Below are 24083 nucleotides of genomic sequence, written 5' to 3' on the forward strand. Positions count from 1 at the left end.
TTTCAATTGCTTGTAGGCATAATTTCTGCAAGTTTAAATATTTGAGGTCTAAAAATACACACATGCTCAGTTTTGTAATTAAACCTATAAATACCCAGAAAGGCAAGTGCTCAGTTTACCACTGGGACATTATAATATAACGCTTGGTATTTTCTGAGGAGTTATTAACGTAAAAACAAATCAAAGGCAATGTAAAAAAAAAAAGTCTCATTCCTCAGCATATGCTGGATGAACTAACGTGCCCAGATAAAAAGCAAACTTTTCAAAAGCTCCTGATTCTAATTGTATCACACTACACTGTATGCATGAAGCTCTTTGCATGGAATAAAGGGGCTTAGCTTTGTGCTCAGAATCTGAGATGCACCCAGCCCTGTCTCTACTAGCTACTCCCCATCATTGTACCCTATTTGAGAAAAACTGTAAGACTATACTGTGTGGATATCTGTAAATAATACAAAAACACAGGGTTGGTTTTTGTTTGTTTTTTTCTTTCCTGTAAAGGTGGGGTCATTTTCTAACTCTTTCTGTCCATATGTAGATGGGCAAAATTCTACTTTATCTAGTTAGCAAGTTGCCCATCGTTCAGGTTTACACAGGAAATATATGAATTTACAATCCTCTTCAGATATGTATCACATGGCTAAGTTCTAAATCTTAAGCTGTCAGTGAAAGACGTCAAAAAATACGACTGTTGCTACCTACAGTCTAGGAGGCGATTTGGACGTTTCACCAGTGAGCATCTGATTCATGATGGAGATGAATTAACTTCCCAGCTATTCATTGTAAATTTATTCTAATGAATTACTGTATTAAAAACAAGTGAAGTGCTGTCTAAAGGAAAATCAATTCATTTGCTTAGAGTAATAAAGGCATCTGTGAAATCCCACAATAGATCTTTGGGGTCTTTCATTGTAAGACTTTATATACACTCTCTCACATATAAAATACAAATGTCACCATGAAATAAACAATAATCACATAAATAAATTACATCAATAGCTGTCTTACATTGAATGCTTAACAGGAGTCACAGTGACCAAAACAGGCTGAAGCAAGGAGGCATATACACCCAGCTCTGGGGAGGTAGAGTCCAAAGGATCAGGAGTTCAGCATGAGCTACAAGAGACCCTCACTCAGCCACCACCTTCCCCCATACTCTCCCAAAAGACTGAGATTTGCACTGATGCACTCCTGTAATCACAACACTTGAGAATCTGAGGCAGGGGGATCTTAAGTGTGGCCAGCTTGGACTGCACTTACAAGACAACTCCAATGACTATTTTGCAAACTCTTTCTTCTTCAGTGGGTTTTGGAAAACTGCACACTAAGGTTGAAGTATCTCAAACCTACTTTAAAGAAGCTGCAAACTTAAACCAAATATAAGCAACACTGGCTAGCTATGAGGCAGCCACTTAACACCTACCTAAATCAAGTACTACATTTCAGTTGCACCCTTATGAAAAGTTTCATGTACTAATTTTCTCTTCAGAACTCCTTGGCAGAGAACATACTGCCAGAGTCTAGCTACACTGAAGTCTCGGGCACGACAAATACAAACTACAGACTCTGTGCCTGGATCCCTACTTCAGGAACTGACAGTTCATAGACTGCCAAACGTTATTCAAGCACACAGCAGCAGCACTGCTTCCAGGAACCCGAGCTACAAAGCCACCTATTTGCCTAACAAGGAACTCCAGTCAGGACAGATCTATGCGTTGTTTTTACAAATAAACCCAAATAAACCCAAGGCAAGATAAAAAAACAAACAAAGGAGACAACATATTCCACAAAATGGCCCTCTGATCTTCTGATACACATAACCCTGCCACCTGACTCCACTTCTCCCCTTCAGCGTATTCTCTCTCTCTCTCTCCCCCTCCCTCCCTCTCCCCCTCACACACTCACACACACACTCACACACACAGGTATGTTGGTATTATCCATACATGCACATATGTACATACATACAAATCCCTCCTTAGTGTCCCCAGAAACCACAATGCCTGGTAGGAAAAGGAGCCAGCTGAATAAGCAAGAGGACACAGCAGAGCACTATGGCAGGGACCTGACTGCTCCTCCCTGTAACTGTGCGGTGCCTGCCACTGCCTCACAGATTTCATCAATGATCAACAGTGCACTGCACTTACAAGTGTAGGAAAAAGGGTTCAAACATGTAATAAAGATATTCATATGGTTCACAGAAAGAATTCCAGAAAAAAAAACTTTGAAAAATGAAGTTTAATCATACTTGTTAAAAACATGTTTCACAAGAACGCTTATATAATGAATATAAATTCAACTCCCATTATTTCAATTAACTTCAAATCTTGTTTCAAAGTATCCTTTCCAAATTAAAACAATATGCCAAACAGGACAAGTTGCAAATTTAAACCCAAGCCTTCTATTAAGCTACACATGAGTAAATCGAGAAATAAAAATGTTTAACACTAGTATTGTACCTATCACACATGTGGGAAAAAAGCATGTAAATGCTCTGAATGTCCTCCTTTACTGGTATGATGTACGGGGTCCTTCTAAGGGAAAATTCAGCCAGGGGATTTTACTGACTGTTTTACTCAGCACTTCCTAAGTATATCTGCCACATTCAATGGTGGAGAAGAGGCTGGAGAACAGGGTCCCATTTCTAAGTGTAAAGGACTGATACATTAATTCCTTAAAGGGAGCTGACGATCTGGCTATATGACTTCATGCATAGAAATGTATTTGGTAACAGAGTTAGAGGACATTTTGAGAGTTAAAAACAAAGCCTGCTGCAGGAAACATTCAAGACAGAAGAAAATTGTATTATCACTCACCCAACAAATTTTTGGTTAATAATTAAAATTTAAAATTTGAAGCTAGCATCCCTACTTCACTATTGAACTTTTGATCCTATTGTCAATAATGGTGGTGATTTTCTCCCCGTCTACACAGGCACTGCCACCTAGTGGCCAGTCAGCAAACCATCTGATGGTGTATTGGATTATCGTTTTATTAGGTAAATGCACTGGTACACAAGCTGTTACCAGCCAAATTACAGCAGAAGAAAAAAACACCCCACCTCATCCGTGCTACACAGATGTACTTTGTGCTGAGTCTCTTCTTATGTCATATTCATTCCACATTACCTGGCAGTGACACTCAGGTAACAAAGCACCACAGGAAAGTCCTGGACTCTCAACAGACTCTCAATTGCAACAATGCAGAGTACGGTGACTGTCAAATGAACTCCTGTTTTCCCTATATTACTAGCTGGTACGTGTACCAGCACAGAAGCAGCTCTACTCCTGGGGAACATATCTTTACAGTTAGAACAGAGCCCTACGTTACTCTTAAGTTTACAAGCACAAACTAGACATTAGTAATATTTCCCTTTGAGCTATTTATAGAAAGTTCCTGGGTGTGGTGAACAGCAACAGGAATATGAAATCAGTGATCATAAGTGTAAATAAAGTTTTTCAAACTGGGAAGCACAGAGAATCTGCACATAGTGGAGGGGTACAGAGGGAGAGGGGACAACCACACTATGGGAGGGGTACAGAGGGAGAGGAGTCAACCACACTATGGAAGGCCGCTCTTAGGTAGACCCCAAAAGACTAATGTGATCAGCGTTTTCACAACTGAAAGGAGCCTTGAGCAAAAGGGGCCAAATTTATTAAAGTCCTTGTAGAAAAACGCTGACAACCCTCTTAAACCACTATAAATTCCTTGGAGACTTCACAGAATTCCAGGGCTAAGTTCACAAAAATTCTTTTGGTCTCTCATGTGTCAATAATCAGAAAAGAAGTGCTTTCTCACTTAATAGTCTGCCTGCGGTGCCTGGTCACAGAAAACAATGATTCCAGTGACTTCACACATTAAACCAACATGGCAGGGTCAGCCTGACCTCCCTGGCCGGCCAGGGCCAAAGCCATACAGCTGAACAGTGTGTGCTTCAGCCTCACAGGCCAACACTCATAGGCCTGGGGACTATTTTTAGGTTACTACCTTGGCTGCCTTTCTGAGAGAGAGAAAGGGGGGGGGGGGCAGACAGACAGACACACACACACAGGGAGGGAGGGAGAGACAGAGACAGAGATTCTGCAAGTTTCTTTCCCTCAAATTGGAGAGGCCATGTTTTTAACTTTGAGTTATTATAAGATACAAATTTGGAGTTTTGTTAAAAAAAAAAAAGAGGCTTCTGTTTAATCCTTGGGAAGAGGATTCACTCTAACATTTACAGTTCACAAAGTTGTAATATTGTGCTTGGAACACAGAGAACCAGTTATTAACGTCTTCCTCCTATTATAAATAATAACAGCTCAGGCCAGGTTACCATGACCTCTGACAAATGTAGGAAACAAGTTCTTTTCTCCTCTTGTGATTAGAGCACACTGCAAGACTTCCTTGCCTTTTAATGAATGTCCTGGTACTCTGAGTTTCCCTTTCAATTTATTTAATTTCAACAATCTGTCAAAGAGAGCCAATAAACAAACCATGAATTACACTCTACCGCATTTTTAAACCTCCAACTTCAGACTATAAAAACATCTTATGTGTCTCCTAACCTGGCCACCCTGATATTTTTCCATAGACCATAGGCCACCCCTAGATACAAAGGCAGGGGGCCAAGCTCCACGGTCTACTTGGAGCCAGTAGACAGGAGGGCGATGAGTCCAGATGAAGCACTTATGGACAAAATGTAGTTCCTGCGAGGAATGTAATGTTAAGGAAAAAGTGAGACCCCCAATTTAGTTTTCTACAATAGAAGAGCTTTTCCTTACTGACACAAATATGTGCACTTTCTGTAAACACAATTTGTAACATGGGAGGCTATAAAACATGAAAAAATATCCACAAGCAATGTGTCTAAATACTCAAGTCACTTGAGACGAACAAATAATCACATAGAATACATTTAGTTCCATTTAACTACTCCTGAGGAGAACTGGTCAAAGAACGCGAAACACAAACACAAAACGGTAAAGGGGGAAATCCTCATGTTAATCACAGTGCTGCTACAGTTGGCCGTTAAGGCCCAGGAGGGTCTGAAAGTTCATGGCTATTTACAGACTCTTTGAGCACGGCATGTTGGGGCCACTCTGGCAAGGCCCACCAGTATTCCCAAAAGATGTGAGCTGAAAGGTGTCTCATATTTTGTTACACCATAACCTCTGACCGTTAAAACTCTGGCTATATTTTCCTGGATAACACCTTTAATAAAAAATGACTTTAATAAGACAACTCTTGCCCAAAGCTCAATTTAAAATCATCTTGAAGGTACTAAAAACTGTGCATCTCTAACTACTCTAGCCACTCATGTAACCCCCAGGCCAGCATATGAGCGAGCATAAAGGAGCTAATGAAGACAGCACATTACTCCACCTGCGACTCCTTGTAGATAGGGAGGTAGACAGTCACACACACAAAGTAACACTGCTTTGTAACAATTATCATTTACCATAAAACTTCAGTTTATACACTTAAAAAATACAATCAATCAAGCCAAATCTTTTAAGCTGTAAGTCCACAGATGCCTGCCTACAGTTAGTGCTACTTAACTGACTCTGAGGAGTTTTTGTTTCCACTAACATACCAGAGGGCTTAAAAATAAAGCAAACTACTGTTTATAGGCGTCTGAAAACTTTCTCAAGGATACACTGTGGGGTTGAAGTTCTTCAGGATAAAGAAGGAAGCAACAATGACCAAAACCAGGAACAGAGTGTTGTTATAGAAGATGGAAAATGTTGTGGCTTCATAATCAGCAACTTCATTCTTCTTCCACAAGATTCTAGAGATACAAGTTAAACAAGTTTATAAATACTTTACATATCAAACGATTCTCATTCATTACAAGACAAACTTTTCCTTGTGTTCAGGGACGAGAATGCACTTGCAATATTAAATTTAGAGCAAATTATCTCCTTTCTTCCATTGAATTCTGTTTTCCTTGTTGATGCTAAATAACAGTTGCTGGATGTGTTATCATTTTCCCAAACAGTCACGGTTACTGACATTAATTGCAACTGGCATCATTTTGTAAGCACCTAAAATAAGCGTCTTTGTTTAAGAGTCCTAGGAAAGGGAGTGTCCAACCTGAGGCCCTGCTACACATGTCCAGGGCTGCTATAGATGCGGCCTAACACATTTACAGACGATGTCATGTCAAAGATCAATATCCTTGGTTAGGTCTGCACTTAAAACTTGATCTCAATGGTTAGGATGACACAGGTTTCTTTGGCTTTAGCGTCTCTGGAGGCATAGATTAAGCCTTTAGTTTCATGCCTTAAACAGGTAACAGCCAATCACAAGCTCACCAGGCCTATATTCACCATCATTGCTTACTTAAATTAGGAATTTACATGATCTTTAGGAAAATGCTTTTAACTTCTATAAAATTCTTACTTTTAAATCTGTCCTAATTGCCCCCATATTTATATGCCTTTTATCCCTCCAAATAGGCCAAGAGAATGTTTCAGAATGCTTGTGACTAAGGCATCTTTTATTCCACTTGGCTAATTAACTTTGCAAATCGTTTTTTAAAGAGTAGACTGTAATCCACTGGAGGGGTATGAACTGAAATAAACTGATCGAATGCCTAGATAAACTAACTGAGTGAGCCCAGACTTGCTTTTCTTCTTTAATGCAACAGAAAAAAAGAATACTGAGAATCACCACACATGGTATGGTATTACTATTTCCAGAAACACCTGAATATATGTACAAATTATTATACTTGGTTAGAAGGTAAAATACTGCTTCACTGTGAACCATCATCAAAGAGACTAAAAATTGCAATTCTAGATGCTTTGTCCTCCCAGGAAGATACTCCCCTCTGAAGTCAGATAATACAGAGCCTTCCAGCCACCACCCTGTTACTAGTAACTGACATTTCTACTTATCACATGCTCTAGTCCAAATTCAAGAAGCTTGCCTATAAAAACTAAAACAAGGGTATTATCACCCAGTCTTCACCATAAGAAATCTGTAGCCTCCTATACATATGATCTATTTCTCTGATTTTATAAATATTACCTACTTAATAACTTTACTTTGGGAAAACAAGAAGAATGTTACATTAAAGTGTAGCCAACAACACTCAATTTCAAAGAAGAGTAAATGTAAATCTAAACTGGAGGGAATATATTTTACACAGCTCCAAGGAAATCAGGCACAGGCACAGTAGGCTGCATAGGCCCACTGCACCTGAATGTTAAAATAAAAAAAAAATTCAGAATCAACACAGCTATTTTTAACTCTGGCATAAGACCCAGTGAGCTATGGCATGCTTTTATTCTGCTGATTAAATCATCCCAGTGACATCTGAGCAGGTCTCCCTAACTCTCTTCTTGCCGTGACCTGAAACAAAATCACCTCCAAAACAACTGAGATGAAAGTCTTAATGATCCAGTCCATGGTGCTACCTTAGCTCCCATGTTAGATCAGGGTGCATAAGCCAGGACCGTCCATATGTCTTCCGAACACGTCAAGTCCACCACATACTGGTTATTTTTACAAACTCCAAATGCTCTCATTACCAATGGCTCTACCATTACTAGCAGAAAACTTAGCTTGGGAGAATATTTCCCAGGCAATCATTCTTCAGGGATGGCTTTCTGAAAAAGGAAGCCAGGGAGACCAGGCAGCAATTGCTGCAGCAGATAACCCTGACAAAAGCTTCAGGACACTGTAACCGGCACACTGCAGCACACAAGTTGAGTCTCTAACTCGCCATTGTTTATTTCCATGCCTAAGTGGCAGACATATATGCATGGCTCACGAGTTATAAATGGAGCTTGGAGACAAAGACAAGCTAATGCACCTTTTCTTACATCAAATCTCTTGGAAGCAACTTATCCTCTGGTGCAACTTACCAAATCTTAATGAGTCTCTGATCTGCTATCCAGACTAATCATGACTCTAAACCTGGGTAAGACTGGTTTTCAGAGAGAAATACTAACAGAACTAATTCCTACTGGTGACAAGAAAAATTTTATAATCTGCACTTTACACATCTACCTAACACTTTGAAATAGCTGAGTCAACAAAGAGGTCTCACTCCCAGTTCCTACTCAGACTCGCAAGTAACATGGTACTGAGAAAGACCCCAAGACATGCCCCTGGACCAAAAACCAACACAGAGAGCAAACTAAAGACTGCAAGGCACGTGAGGCCTGTTTGCCATGGCCAAAACCTTGATAGCTGTGTCAAGTACTCTGAAATTTGGGTAACTATGATCCGTATGCCATTTTAACAAATACTGTTCTACACAATTCAACAAAGTAGCTTTAGGGTTACAGATTCTCTAACTTTTATTCTTACTCAAAATTATGCAACCAAACAGCTATACAGCCAAATCTCATTACTCCTCCCTACAAAAGGCCTTCATCACCATGGCTTTAATATCATGTCCTTAGTTTTTATAAAGTATCCACAGAAGATAATCATTTCATTCAAGTTTGGTATCTTCCCAAACTACTACAGAAGTACTGTCCATTAAGTTACTTGGTGTTCCTTAAATTAGGATCCACTTGCTAAAATCCTTCCAAGGGCCAGTGCCAGAAGACTTCTTTTCTGCATGACTTGCAGGCTGCTTCTCATCAGAGTGAAAACAGCATGACCTCACATCCTTCCTCAACACTTCAGAACTCAATAGTAAGTGCTCAAATGCTAGAGCTAATTCCAAGGTTTCATTTAAGTACCTTTTCTTCCGTTTAAGTAGTTTCTGGTCTTATAAAATTCTAATATTTTGCAAGGCCCACACAAAGTCTTTCTGGAGGAAAATGTAGTAAAAGTTCCAACCCATAAAACACCCTGCTGAAGCCTAAGATCCATGAAAACAAACCCGGCTGATGACTATTAAACCATCTGGTAACTTTCTGTTTTGTTTTGTTTGAGACCGGGTTTCTCTGTGTAGCCCTGGCTGTAATGAAACCTGCTGTGCAGACCAGGTGGGCCTCAAACTCATCTGCCTCTGGGATTAAGGCAGGAGCTGCCACCACCAGCCGGCCCCATCTAGTAACTCTTATGTACCAATTTACTTGATCATCTAGGGGCTTAGGCAGTTTATACTAGTGGATTATTTAGGAAATCTAAGAGCAGCTGGCCAGAAAAGTATGAAAAAAATGACAAAATGGAAGGGTTAAGAAACATACCACCACAGACTCAGGGAACAAAGGACAAATGCAGTTCTTTCTTTCCCCAGACAGTATATCCAATATTCATATACGGCATGGACACCCCTAGGGAAACTTGAGATCACAACTGCTAAAAATGATAACATAATTCCCTGTACCCATACAGACTTGGAAGAGTTAACTGACATGCAAGGGCACAGAAGGAAGCTCTGCTGCTGCTTCCTAAATTCCAAAAGAACAGTTACTGGAACAAGCTTCCAGGTCAGACAGCCTGTATTAGCATGGATCTATGTATCAACAGTCAAGTTAGCAAGCTTTCTGAACCTTATTTTCCGTGGGTGTAAAGTGGAGACAGCAATAGTACCAACTACTTAACTCTGAGATTGTGATTATAACTGCATTATTTGTCCCCTTCCTTTTTTTCTCTGCAACTCCTCCCATGAGCGCCCCTTTGCTCCTATTCAAATTTACAGCCTTTTCCTTGCATTGGTGGTGGTGGTATGTCATGTGTATTCCTAACTATATAAATATACCCTGCTCAGTCTGTGTGCTACTTGTACGTATGTGTTCTCAGGGCTGACCGTTTGGTACTGGATAGCCAGCTGCTGTGCTCTCTCCTGGGGAGGCCTCTTTCTCCTGCTCTCCGCACCCTTAGCAGCCTGTAGTTCTTGGTCAGGGTTGTGGCCTCATGAGCATTCCCTTCCACAGCAGACTATCTATTGGTATCATCCTTGTTCAGGTCACATTTAGGCACCCATGTTGATGAGATTTCATGAGTATAGCTTCTGTGACATTTTTAGCAGACCAAATCTCACAGCAAACTTCCTGTTCTTCTTGCCCTTACAATCTTCTCTTCCCTCTTCAGTTAGTGATTTCCAAGCTAAAAATGTAGGAGTCAGGTAGTAAATGTACACCTCACTCTTTGGGACACAAATCGACTGCATATCACTCAAAGAAAACACTCTAGTGGTAACAAAAAAAGTCAGCCATTACTATCGCCATTGCTACTACTTACACAATTCCAGTATCTACCATCGTTAATGAGAATTCAAAAACGTATTTTCTCCCAAGGTTTATGACTACCACTTTAAATAAGGAGTCAAAAGGGTTACAGAGACAGATTAAGAACCAAGCACTCATGTACAGCAGGCCTGTAATCCCTGTATTACACCTTGAACGCACTCCTATAATTCCAGTTGAAAAGGCGACAGGAGGATTACTAGGACTTGTTGGCCAGCAGGTTGTTCCAGGTTCCTCAAAAGAACACAGTAGAAAGTGATACTAGAAACACCTGGCATGTCTTCTGGCCTCTAATGTGTACACATGTACACACACACCTACAGACACAGACACACACACACACACACACACACACACACACACACACACACACACAATCCACACACAACCCAAACCTTTCATCTTTCTCCTTCCGAGACATCTTTCTATTATCCGCTTCAGAAAGTTTCCGAGTCACTTCTTTGGACACAGCATCCTCCCTCTTCTGTGCTACTCTGAAAGAAAACACAAAAAGAAAAATGCTCTAAAGAGGAAAATCATGGTCTCTCAAAACCACTCTGTTCATATTTTATATTGGCATCTGAATGATATATTTCAAGAAAATCAACTGGACAGAAAGTGTTTTTTACACTGTACAAACCTAAGAGAAGTTCAAGAAACTCAAGATGTGGCTTCTTAGTTATGGGGCTTTGTTTCTGCTTGAAAGGGAACATTTTCCACAGCCGAGGTATTTAATATAGGGTGTAAAAGTCAAATGCTATCAACATTGTAACTACAACTTCTTTTCCTGACGTTCACAAGTTGATGTTTTTATGATTTAAATTACCAGTAAACTACATGATAGACAACTTGATTTAATACATGAAGAAAAACAACAATAATATCTTAGAGCTATACTTTTAACTCCATTCCAAAGGACAATTTCATTTAAAAGAACTAATAGAGCATGGTCAGAGGCTGACCAGAGCATTTTAGTTAAATTAGCCGCTGAGTCAGACAGAAATGATTACATGAAGAACTCAGATCCAAGTCTCCAGATCTTAGAGGAGGGGAGCACATGAAAGCATACTCATCAGCTGGGCGCGACAGTGACCGCCTGCAATCCCAGTGCCTGGGAAGGGGACACACAAGCCTTGTCTCAGAAAAAGTATACAGATCAGATCAAAACAAAACAAAACAAAACAAAAACCCTAATAAGTTGTATCAGGTGGGGTTATTAGTAAAAGAGGAAAATTTAAATAATAAAATATAAAAAGCTACCTACTGACTAAGACACATATTCAGCAAAGTGTTATTTCCACAAATAAGAGCTACAGTTAAAAACAAAGACAAAAACAAAAAAAGAGCTACAGTTAGCCCCATAGAAGAGAAAAAAGTAGCAATTCGACACTAACTTCCATAGAGTACCCACCAGCCCCAAGGTAATCCCACCATGAAAGCATTCAACTGTAGCATCCCAACAGAATAGAAAACACAGAAACAGAAAAAAGCCTGTTCCTTGGGTTCAAGCCCTCAGACTCACATTACCAGACTGTATTTAGGTCTGGTTGAGGAACTAAGAAACTCCATGGAAAGCTAGGGAAGTCAGACTGGACTTGACTGAAGCCCAAGAGCCTGTGGACTGCGGCGGCTAGAGGGAAGCTGAGCACAGGGGGCCTGATTTTCCCCACACCTCCATCTCCAGCTCTCACTCAAGAACAAACTTAGAACTGACACTGATAAAAAGAAACTATGGGTCAATCCCAACAAATTATCCAAGCGAGTTAAAGGCACAAATATTCTGGCCCCTCCGGGGTACATTATTACTCTGAAGCTCCAAGTTCACATGAATTTACTATGTAAAAACCACCCTTTCTGATGTTTCTTTCATTCCTGAGAAGCTAGGTTCTACTCTCAGCTTCTCTAGCAAAACAAAAACTACTTCCTAAACTTAACTTCAGGCCTCTTCTATAGAAAGCCTCCAAAAAGAGACAGGTACGGTTTACAACAAAATGTCCTTAGCTGAAACCAAAACATACATACACATGTTCTCAGGTGCTAGGACTCAAAAACATAAGTCTTCAAAGAATTGCTGACTTGTAAGCTCTTCTATGGATGTATGCTGGACATATCTACCTGAAAAATCCTAAACTGGAAAATCAACTTCTCTTCTAGGCCTAACATTCTAGTATTTACCAACTAAGGACTCAACCACCACCAGGTTTTCTCAAAAAGCAATCCCTCTCCAGTGTCAAATGTCTTAAGTCTGCTAGAAAATATATCTGAGTCAGTTTCCAACAAGATAGTCACTCCAGGGGCCCAGCATACCATCAACTGAAATACCTAATGTAAACTGTATTTTTATTCCTTTTTTCACCCATCAGTACATAAGAACCTTTGGGAGAGCGGGAAGCATATATTTAATTTCCCAAAACAAAATGTCTACAAACACTACTTAAATCACGACAACTTTTCAAAAAATAATTCCTAAAGATTTTCCTTCCAACCTTCAGTCTTATTGTGTGCTGGAAGCTATACTTAACATGTCACATATGTGATCCTATTTCACTCCTCCACTTCTGAGTTACTGTTAAAATCCCTCCCTTATAATTGTAGATTCGTAAGTGTCCAGGAAAAATATATAACCCAAGACAAAATATTAAGAACAGCAGAGCAGACACTAGAATGAAGAATCGTTGAGTCTGAAGCTATTTTCCCTCATCGCCATAACCTACAGGCACTCACCGTCTCAGAGTCTGGGAGCCTTCCTCAGCATGTAAGTCTACAGCTTTTATTTTAGGATTATTGGGAATGGGGTAGGGGGAATGTGCAGAGCCAGGGGACAACTTTTGGGACTTGGTTCTCTCTTTCCATTGTGGATTCTGGGAACCCAACTGGGGTCACTGGGCTTGCACAGAGCCCAAGACAGCTCACCCACAGAGCCATCTACCTCACCAGCCCTAAATCTATAGTTTCTATATCAGAAACAATATTTAATACCTCAAAACTATGTCTACAAGAAAATTCTACTTAAGAGCCTACTAAGTCAACCAGCCAATGAACTAAAGTGTATCATTAACTATCCTAAGAAATAAGGCAAGACACAGCAGTTGCCTTCAAAAAGCCTAGAGTGGGAATCAGGTGACAAGGCTGATTCAATGTGAATGAGGTTTCTAAGTTGTGAGTAACATGCAAAACAACTAACAGAGCTAAAGACCAAAGGGACTGAGCTACAGCGGGTTATAAAGGACAGTCATACAAGGTTCTATTTTGATGGATTCTCCATCCATAGATATCCATGTCCCACAAGAACATAGTCCAGAAAAGTAGCAGACCAAATAAGCTAAATCTTGAAATGGCAGGGTGGCAAAGAGGCTAGCAGAATTGCAATCACAAAGCCCAAGCCTTTGCACATCCAGAATGACAAAAAGAAAGTTGCTGAGGCCACTGAGGGCCCTTCTCTTAAATAAAACCCTGTTAACTGAAATTATAAATAGCACTAATTCCTTGTCAACTGAAAGGGCCTACCATAAACAAAACAGAGGAATGGTCAAAACCAGGTAGGAATTCTCTAGAAATGTTTTCTGGGTCTTGAAATAACAGACATATATGAATAGAGAGTGGGGAGGGAATGGGCACCATCCTGAACAGAAGTAGGCACAAGACCCACAAAAAGGATGACAAGGCTATGTCTTGTTCTGAAGGGTTAGGCTGGATTCATAGGAAGAAGTAGAGTTTGACTCTAAGAAGCTGAAAGGGCTTTTGGTGTTACTGTATTAGAAAAAAGAAGAGCATGGTGTGTTAAGATAGTTAACAAAATAAGAATGACAGATAAAGAGGAGTATATCACTTCCCAGACTTTTGGATAAGATTGTACGATCTTTAAAAAAAAACAATTATATTATTATTCTCACCATCACTATTATTAATTATGTATTTTGCCTGTATGAATATCTGTGTACCACAGCATACCTGATGGCCAGAGGTCAGAAAAAGGCAACAGATCCCCTAGAACTAGAGTTACGGACAGTTGTAAGCCACCATGTGGGTGCTAGGAATTAAAACTGAGTCTTCTGGAAGAGCAGTCAGTAGGCCTAACCAATAAGCAATTCTAGAGGATACTTTTTCAAATTAAATATTAATTCATACTCTGCTTCCCCAGAGGACCACAGCACTGTGAAATAATAAATCACAACTAGTGTGACTGCTCATGCCTATAACCCTAGCACCATTCACAAGACAAGCCTGGGCTACATATTCCCTAGCTCAAATAAACAAACAAACCTTACAGTCATTCCTACGTCTACACTCCCCTGCTGTATCTTTAGGAAAACGAGTAACAAGTGCTTATAACATAAAAATTTACTGCAGTAAAACTTGGGTTTTCTTCTCCAAAAACTATTAAAATAATTTATCTTATATGTGATCTTCAAACTTAAGAAATATCTTTATCTTCTATAGTGAATTCATTTATAAGATTAAAAACAGTAACTGGCAATGAAAACATTCAGATAATTCTTTTTATTGCTTCCAAAATTAGTAACTGGAGAGCCCAGAAAGTTTCAGAAACATTTATTTAGTAAATTTGCTTTTCTGATCAAAACAGTGATCTGCAACTACTGATTAAATATTCAACTTCCACCCTCAAACACCTATTTCTGCTGAAGTGTCAGGTGGCTCAAGGGGTTATCAGTGTTCCTTGTATCACTCGGCCTCCTTCACAAAATATATACATATTCCAAACTAATGCTTATAAATACAATCCAACTTTAAGAAAATAAGTGGACAGGGGTGACGGGGGTTGGGGTGGGGGTTAGGGTTGGGGGGGTACTTACTTGTGTTTGAGGACAAATTTTACATTCTTGTATGCAAAAGCTACCAAATAAGTGCTCACTAACGTCATCACACTGTAGAGAAGAGCTGACTGGATAAGGTCCATATGCCATATTCTCCAATACAACCCTGAATGAAGGCAAAGGGAAGAGAGGGTCACAAAAGGCAACAAAATATCACAACCTCATTAGACAAGCCTACCACATTAATTATTGCTAAACCAGATAAAAGAGTCAGTAAATCCCACTCGGTATCTGAGGAACTTCGCTAGAGATGAGATATCCAATATAAACAGAGTTAGTCCCAATTTAAAAAGTTAGGTTGGAGGGGTATTGCTAATCTAGAGATTTCTTCATCTTCTAACTTGAGAACAAACTGGGACGGGGGTGGGGAGGGATAGGGGGGAAATCACAAATGAGAACTCAAATTTCATTCATGGGATACTATTATGCTCAAATACAGGCCATTTTAAATCAAATGCTGCCCCCAAAGCATTGGTTAGCTTGCTGACGTGGCTGTTCTCTGAAATTAAAGCAACGCTTTGCCGGGCAAGCGGGTGAACTAGGGGGCTCCACACCATTCACTGCACGCTGAGTTTGTTTGTTTGTTTGTTTTTTTAATAAGGCCTAAATAGGAAAAATACGTTTGGACGTGATTGGCCTGCCAACATTTTGTTAGTGTGGGCCAGAAGACAAGAAACTCGGAAAAACCTGGCCTTGAAAACCGCCTTGGCCTGCCTGGCTGCTTCGTTCCCATTCAAACCAGAAGTCTAGAGTTGATCCCGGGGGGATTATAAAATCCTAATCAAGGCTGACCGCTCATCTCTGGCCCAGCCTAACTTCTGCCATCGTGCAAATCAAAAGGATGCTGGGGGCGGGGGGTGAGGGGAGGTTCGCCACGGGTCTAGCAAGGATATCGGTGGGACTCTCGTCTGGTTCATCAAAGACCTCGTAGTGTCAAACAAGTTGGGGAGCGGGGGGAGGGGGAGGGCCGGTGGCGCCACGCGTGTACTAATAAGTGTGCCAGAACCCGCTCCCGGCACGCCACGAGTGACTTCCCGCGGACGCCGCCCGGACACCAGGCCGTCTGCCTCCCCACCGCGCCCGCCACGTCCCCGCCGCCCGCCCGCCCGCAGCTCACAGATGGGGATGGCAGACACGATGAACGCGTTCCCGAAGAACAGCGCCGACGACTTGGCCGACAGGTTGCGGCTGAAATCCTGAAGGAGCAGGTCCTCCTCGGACTGCTGCTTGGAGCCGCCTTTGGGAGCCATGGCGGAGCTGAAGACCGGAGGCCAAGGGAGCAGGGAAACCGGGAGCGCACAAAAAGCCGCGTGTCCTCTCGAGCCGCGTATCCGCCCGCGACCCGTCAGCGCAACGCGGAGGCGGGACTCCGCAGGGCACGCTGCTTCGGGATTGGCCAGCCTGCCGCCGCTACACAAGCCTCGAGGCACGATTGGGCGGACGAACAAAACTTCCGCGTTCTTCGAGGCACGTGATGTCTCGACGCCGCAAGGAATGGAGGGATTTGTAGTTTAGTGTATTTGTGGCTCTCAAAGTAGCACAAACTGATCTCTTAACTCACCTGCTTCAGTGTCCAAAGGGCTTGGATAACTGATGTGAGCCACCACACAACAGTACTCTGTTTTAACTAACGAACCTTATTAGTACTTCATTTCACGTGTGTACTTGCTATTTTTTTAATGTATTACGTTGATTGAGTGGTTGGTTGATTGTTTGATTGATCGATCAATTCATTCATTCATTCATTCATTGGAGGGCCATGCTACAATGTGAGTATGGAAATAAAAAGACAACTTGAGGGAATCATTTCTCTCCTTTCATTTTCTGAGTCTCAGAGATTGAACCAAATTGTCAGGTTTGTGCCTTTATTCTCTGAGCCAAATGTATGGCCTAAGATGTACTTATTATCATCATCATCATCATTATTATTATTAATTAATTAATTAATTAACAAAACCACTTAACTCCTGAAAGACTCTCTCATTCCAATCTTTAGAAATTGCAAAATAAAAAAATATTCTTGTGGGCACAGGTCATATATCCAGTAATTCAATAAACATGGACCACATGGCTTACCCTGAACATTGGAGAAAAAAGTTATATCTACACTTGTACACATTCACTGTTTCATCTCATTGTCATGTAGCCAAGGCTAGCCTCAAACTCATCATGTACTGGAAGCTAGTCTTGAACTTCTGACCCTTTTGCCCATGTGCCTGGTTTTATAAAGCAGGTCCTGGGAACAGAACTCAGAACTTCTTGCACGTTAAGCAAGCACTCTAGTAGGTGAGTTCTACCCCTAGTTCCTCGTTACACAGAAGCTGCGGACATGCACATCAGAGTCTGCGTTGCAGACAGTGAACCTGGAGGTCAGAGACAGGCAGGAGCATCCTAAGGATGGGCTTGGTTCACCCAAGAAATAGACATAAGAAAGTCGACTATAATCATCACGAATTCTTCACGATGAAGCAATGATCTCCAAATGATGGTAACATTCAATATTTGTCTCGTGCATTTATAAATTACTAGTATTTTTTTTTCTGTATTGTTCAGCCTTTTTAGAGTAGCGTGGCTTCCAAAAGTACTCGAATGAAGCTGAAGACAGCCTTTGGCGTGGCTCCTCTGAAGCTCAGAAACACTACATTAGCGCAGACGCCAGTTTAACTGGCCAGCCAATCGCCTTCTCTTCACAACGAGATACACAACCACATCACTTCCCAGCAAATGCTTCTCTTCACCGCACTGCAGCCGAATGTGACAGTGCCCAGGGCGACATGTTCTCAGCCTCCAGCTCTCCTTGCAGCAAACTGTAGAAGTCGCTTTCCCTTCGCTTTATCCAATGGGCAACTGACCTGCAGAGCCGTGATCTTCATTGAGCTTTTTACCTCCAGTGGTTTGTTTGTTTGTTTGTTTTTTTAATTGGTTCTCTATACAGGTTCTAGAATGTGTTTTCTTGCAATATAAATCTATTCTTGACAGTAAGTGTCCTCAATGTCACCAGAAAATACGAATATTAAAAAATGGACCATCTAGGATATTTTCTAGCTCACTGTAAGTACTCACTTGAGACTGTCTGGGTCCGCTCCTGATGCTGCAGTGCTCTTCCCTCTATTACATGGTAATGGTAGAAAAAGAAACTTCTGCATTCTTTGCGCCTGGATTTGCCTGCGTTAGTTAGCCACGCCCACTTTATTCTTTTGTTCCGGTAAGAAGGCTAGGTTTGATAACCAATTATTTTGTTCCTTTCTCCATCACTAACCAACTCATAAACATAAACTCGGGGGCCTATCTTTGTAACTGTACTTCCTTCTGGCCATAAAGCAAGGGTATAAAAAGAACATACAAAATAAAAATCAGAAAATGATCCGATCAAGAAACAAATCCTCCAAATAGATTTTAAAAGAAGAGAATCTGAATGAGTAATGATGCGGCTAAAAAGAATTATACCTGAGGAAGAAAATAATTAAAACAGAAAGTGCTTGAAATGTTAATTAAATAAAAATTTTGGAAAGTTAGGGCTGAAGAGGTGGTGCAAAAATCTGTTAATGGTATGCATTGTTCTTGCAAAAGACTTGAGTTCAGATTCCAGTACCCTTTCCCATGACTGACAACTGCCTGTAACTCCAGCTCCCAGGGGTCCTAAAGCCTCTGGCCGCCAGGCCCACACACATACATGTGTGTATAACCACCTCTCCCCAACACACACACACACACACACACACACACACACACACACACTATTAAATATAATTTTTCAAAATTTGGAAAAAATGTTGAAAATTAAACTGCTTTAAAAGGATTTAGCTGAGGTAAAAAAAAGTAACATGCTGTAAAGCTGGAAAGAACAAACACAAAGGGCCAATACCTACCTAGCTCAGTGGTAGAGTTCCTGCCTATCATGCAAAGAGCCATGGGTTCAGTGCTCAGTGCTGGAAGGAAACATATATGTATGCAAGAAAAATTAAAATATAAAAAGTTCGATCATGGACCAGTAGGATTAATATAGAAAAAATGTCATCCTACCAAAGCAATCAACAGATTCAATGCAATCCCCATCAAAATTCCAACACAAGTCTTCAGAGATCTTGAAAGAACAATTTCCAGCTTCATATGGAAAAACAAAACAAACAAATAGCCAACCAAAAACCAGAATAGCTAAAACAATCCTTAATAATCAAAGAACTGCAAGAAGTATCACCATCCTCAACTCAAGTTGTCCTACAGAGCTATAGTAGTGAAAACGCCATAAGACTGGCACAAAAACAGACCTGCTGATTAGTAGAATTGAATTGAAGACCAGACATAAATCTATACACCTATGGCTACCTGATTTTTTTTTTAATAAAGCTGTCAGAAATACACACTGGGAGGAAAAAAAGACAGCATCTTCAGAAAATGGTGCTGGTCAAATTGGTGGTTGCAAATCAAAACTATTTTGAAATTTCACCAGCCACAATGGCTAAGATCAATAAAACAAATATGTAGACTAAGGGGAACACTCATTCATTGCGGGTGGAAGTGCAAACTTGTCCATCCACTGTGGAAATCAGTGTGATAGTACCTCAGGAAGAGGGGAATCAGTCTACCTCAAGATTTCAGGTATACCAATCTTGGGTACATACCCAAAAGATGCTTCACCTTACTACAGAGAAACTTGCTCAGACATGTACATTGCTGCTCTATTTGTAATAGCCAAAAATTGGAGCCCTTCAGAAGAGGAGGGAGAAAGAGTGTTAAGAGCCAGGAGGATGGAGGGCACCAAGGAAACAAGGCCCTCTAAATCAACAGGACCAACATACATATGAATCACTGGGGTAGCATGCACCAGGCCAGCTCAGGGCTACACCAGATGGGGTCCTAGAGCAGAAAGAAATGGACACCCAGAATCTACCTCCAACTGTTAACCACTTACAAATGAAACTTAGTTTTCTCCAAGGGAGTCTCACTGGGGAAACAAAAGGATCTTAAGGATAGCTAGGCTGCCCGGAAGTAGATAGCCAACAGAAAACTATGTCAACAGAATCTTTGGAGGTTCCTTGTCTCATAATGCCATGTCAGGGTTTTTGTTTGTTTGCTTGTTTTTAATCTTAAATTTGTTTATATATTTTCTCTCTTTTTATCCCACAGGTCCTTTGGTTATATATTATGGCTTCCAGTTTAGTGTCTTATGGGATTCCTAGATGGGCAAATGTGTGGGTCTTTGTGTCTATATCTGTTTCTTGTCCCTTCTCTTGGGTTCTTTTCCTTCTGTTCCTTTTGTCCTATTCTGATGTGTTTGCTTTTGTCTTATCTTACTATGTTTTATCAATTCTCCCTTAGAACTTGTTTTCTTTCTTTCTTTTTTTTTTTTTTTTTTCCTTTTTGGCTTGTTGTTGTTGTTGTTTTCAGGACAGGGTTTCTCTGTGTAGCCTTGGTTGGCCTGGACTCACTTTGTAGACCAGGCTGGCCTTGAACTCATAGAGATCTGCCTGCCTCTGCCTCAGAAGTGCTGGGATTATAGGCATGTGCTACCTCGCCCAGCTCACTTGTTTATTTTCTAGTGAAAGACAGAAAGGGATCGGATCAGAGTGAGAGGGAAAGTGGGGAGGAACCGTCTTGTTATTAAGAAAGAAAATCCCAATCGCTCATTTTTACCAATAAAGACTCAGGAGCTAGATGCAGGGGTGAAAGGCTGCTAGCTCAGAGAGATGGAGAAAGCACTCAGCTTACCTTACTACTCAGCCAATGTCCCAGAAGGATAAAACTCTTCCTCCTTCTCCACACTGTCTTAAATATCATTCCATCTAATGTCCTTCCTTTCTACTTCCTGTGCATCTCTCTAGCCATCCTCCTGACTTCCTCTCATTTACTCTGGGGTTTTTTCCCCTTATGTTCACTTCCTGTCAATCTGGTTGCTTCCTGGGCCTCTTGACCTAGGGTTAATTTTATTTAACCCTGTTTACAGAAAGCGCTTGGATTGAAGGTGTGTGCTAGAGCTAAGCCACACCACATATACTTGTTTACAGTAAACAGAAAGCACTAGGATCAAAGACTGAGCCATACCACAATGAGAAACAGGTTTTCACAGTTCACCATTTCGGGATTCACATGGGATCAAATATCCTACAGCAAAACTGAGAGGAATACAGGGACAGGGGAAACCATTATCAGGATATATTATAAGAGAAAAAGAACTGTTTTCAATAAAAAGGGAAATATAAGGTTTTTTCAGGCATAAATTAAAGAAATATAATTGGCATTTGATGTTTATAGTAGAGAAAGCTCTGGATGGTAAGACAAAGATAACAGATGTTATGCACTTGCACATGGTGGCTGGAGTGATGCTTTCTGGTACCTATGACTTGGCATATATTTGAGGCACAATGGGCCAAAAAGGCAAGTGGTGCGCTAGTAAAAGAGGCCAACAAATTCTAGTCACCAAGCAAAGCCAAGCAAAGCCCTGATGCATACTTTATTTCAATATAACTTATCTTCATTAAGGGACCAAATGGAATTGATTCTGTACCAGCCTGACTCTAATCTGTTGGCTCAATTTTCGTAACAATTACACCTTATTATTAATTCACTAACAGAGCATACCTCACTTACAACCCGACTAAGCCAAACAATAGGAAAAGGAGATTGAAGAACACTATAACGAAACCTTAAGGATATCAGTTCCAAGGAACGATTCTCTTGGCATAGTCAGAAGGCCCTCAGCAAACATGCAATTCAACCAAGGTTGCTGCTGGAACCTGGAATAGCATCTGAGGCCCAGAGCCTCAGCCGCAGCCCAAAACCTTGAAGCTTTCCTCTCTAGGAGCGTGTCTCTCGGAAGTGTCGATGAACAGCCAAAACAATTCCAAGTCCTCTCTCAAGCCTCTTGTTTTGGAGGTACACACACACACACACACACACACACACACACACACACACACACACATATCCTCTCAGAGTCTCTACTACGGTATTTTCAGCTGGCAATATCCAAGCTCCCCCACAAGTAGTTTAACTTCTAAGTGGAAAAACATCCTGCTCTCTCACAAGTCTGTTCCCCATCCCACACTTGGATCAACACAAAAACATGTGTATCTCTCCTACACTAATCTGTGGGTCTCAGGTTGTATATTTCTCTCATTTATGAGATTGATGAGAATTTTTTCAAGCAATAATACTTGCTTGTCTTGGGGATAGGGCTAATAGATTTCTCTTCTCCATTACTGTTAAATTCCCATAAGAAAGTCTGTCCATTTAGTAATTAATGCATTTTGCTAAGGCAGACACACTCCAGGATTCCTAGCCAGTAGAGAAATCTAGTGCTGGCTTTTCAGTGAATCTTATAAAGAATAACAAATGAATTATTTAGGACTACTCTGAGGAAGGGAAAAATGCTCCTCTATTTTAAAGGCCAATTGAAATGTAAGTATCATTATGGAAATGTTTTTCTTTTTCTTGTTTTGTTTTATTTCTGTTTTTTGAGACAGGTTTTCTCCATTTAGCCTTGGCTGTCCTAGACTCACTCTGTAGACTAGACTAGCCTCTAAGTCACAGAGATTCACCTGCCTCTGCTTCCCAGGGTGCTGGGATTACAGGTGTGTGCCACCATGGCCAGTGTATGGAAATTTTTTTGAAAGGAGACAGGGTACTTACATTCACTTTTAATGTTTTCACTTACCACCTTAGAAATTATTTACTTAGATACGTTACACTTTTCTCACGCACTGATGTATGATTAATCCATTCATTAATATATTCATCCAGAAAACATTAATTGAGAAACTTGAACGTGACAGGTACCACAAGTAAGCAACTATCAGCCATAATTATTATTTTTTTTAAAGTTTCATAGCAGTTTTATTTGTACCTATTAAAAAGTAGCAACAGCCCCCATTAATCACTCGAGGAAGAGATCAAGTGTGCCATATCAACGCTGTGGAATATATCTGTGCAATAAAAACCAACAAACTCTTAATGCCAACAACAATGTCAGTCATAATTATGATGATTATAATGACTAACCTCTATTGAGTCCTTGTTATACACCTAACTCTGTGCTAGCCCCTTCATATGCATGGTCACCTCACAGCAGATGGAGCACATGAAGCATGTGTCATTATCAGCAGTCACCAGATGAAGAAACTGAGCACGGATTGGTACAATATCTCACCTACGATCCCACAGCTAGTAACTGGTAGACCATGTTACAAAGCTGGGAACCATGACCCTAGTGTACATACTGTTAACCACAGATGAATTTTGGCCGGTTTCTTATCAAGCACCTACTCCCAGGAGCCCAGATTTAAGCCAGCAGCCCCAGACAGTGCCCTGTACCCTAAGTATCACACAGAGTCAAGTCACACTGCTGCTCTAACATTCATCCTTAGACACGAGAATTCTGTGCGCAGAGGCAAGCATAGGTGAGCAGGCTGGCCTCTCCCATTCTGAATTCTCTGTCTCAGTAAATTTGCAAGTAACCCAGAAAGAGACAATTGAGAGAGATACACAGACGTAGGAGAGCAAACTGAGAAGAAGTGCAAAATAAAAGCTATTACTCTCCAGCAGTCAAAAATTAGAGGGGGAGAGCGTAGACAGAGTCTCCACCCTTGCAGATTCCTCATTTCTCTCTATAGGTGTAAATGAGAGTTCTTGCAATGAGTCAAACCACTTAGATCAAAAGCAAAAATAAATTGTGTTGGAAAAACATCAGTATGAAACACAAACAAGTTCCACATACAAATGACTACATAGATGAATGCAACGCTCAACACAGTTTTTCAATTTATATGCTGCCTCCCTGAAAATAAGGTAATATGCTCAAATACCTTCAAGATCCAGATAAAGAACCTCAGCGAGGTAATCGTGCAAGGTAGAGACTATGGAACAGTGATGTAATCAGTACAGCTAAAAAGCTTGCCCTTCCAAACAGCACTCAAGCTGAGGTAAATAGGCCACATTAATAAATCAATAGACTCAACAGGAAATCCTCTGCATGCCAAACACCTCAAATTTGGAGGCTATTTTTGCCGCCTGAAACTCTGAGACTGAAAGAGAATTTAAAAAGGTAGGAAAGAAACATGTCTTATTGTGACTAATGCATGCTGGGAAATACTAGTCTTTCATCTCTATCAGGCCC

General features: G+C 40.8%; 1 protein-coding gene across 1 annotated transcript; it reads right to left on the reverse strand.

Moving 5' to 3' along the window:
* Positions 1-4141: 4141 nt before the first annotated feature.
* On the reverse strand, positions 4142-16315 carry Ssr3 (signal sequence receptor subunit 3). The gene is made up of 5 exons (XM_051157261.1): positions 16089-16315; positions 14951-15077; positions 10532-10630; positions 5639-5770; positions 4142-4688 (listed from the first exon to the last, which is right to left on the reverse strand). Exons 1-5 carry the CDS (start codon positions 16219-16221, stop codon positions 4622-4624), a joined length of 558 nt encoding a protein of 185 aa, XP_051013218.1. The 5' UTR covers positions 16222-16315; the 3' UTR covers positions 4142-4621.
* Between the last annotated feature and the right edge of the window lie 7768 nt (positions 16316-24083).

The sequence above is a fragment of the Acomys russatus genome, chromosome 15 (assembly GCF_903995435.1).
Source record: "Acomys russatus chromosome 15, mAcoRus1.1, whole genome shotgun sequence".
NCBI lineage: Eukaryota > Metazoa > Chordata > Mammalia > Rodentia > Muridae > Acomys > Acomys russatus.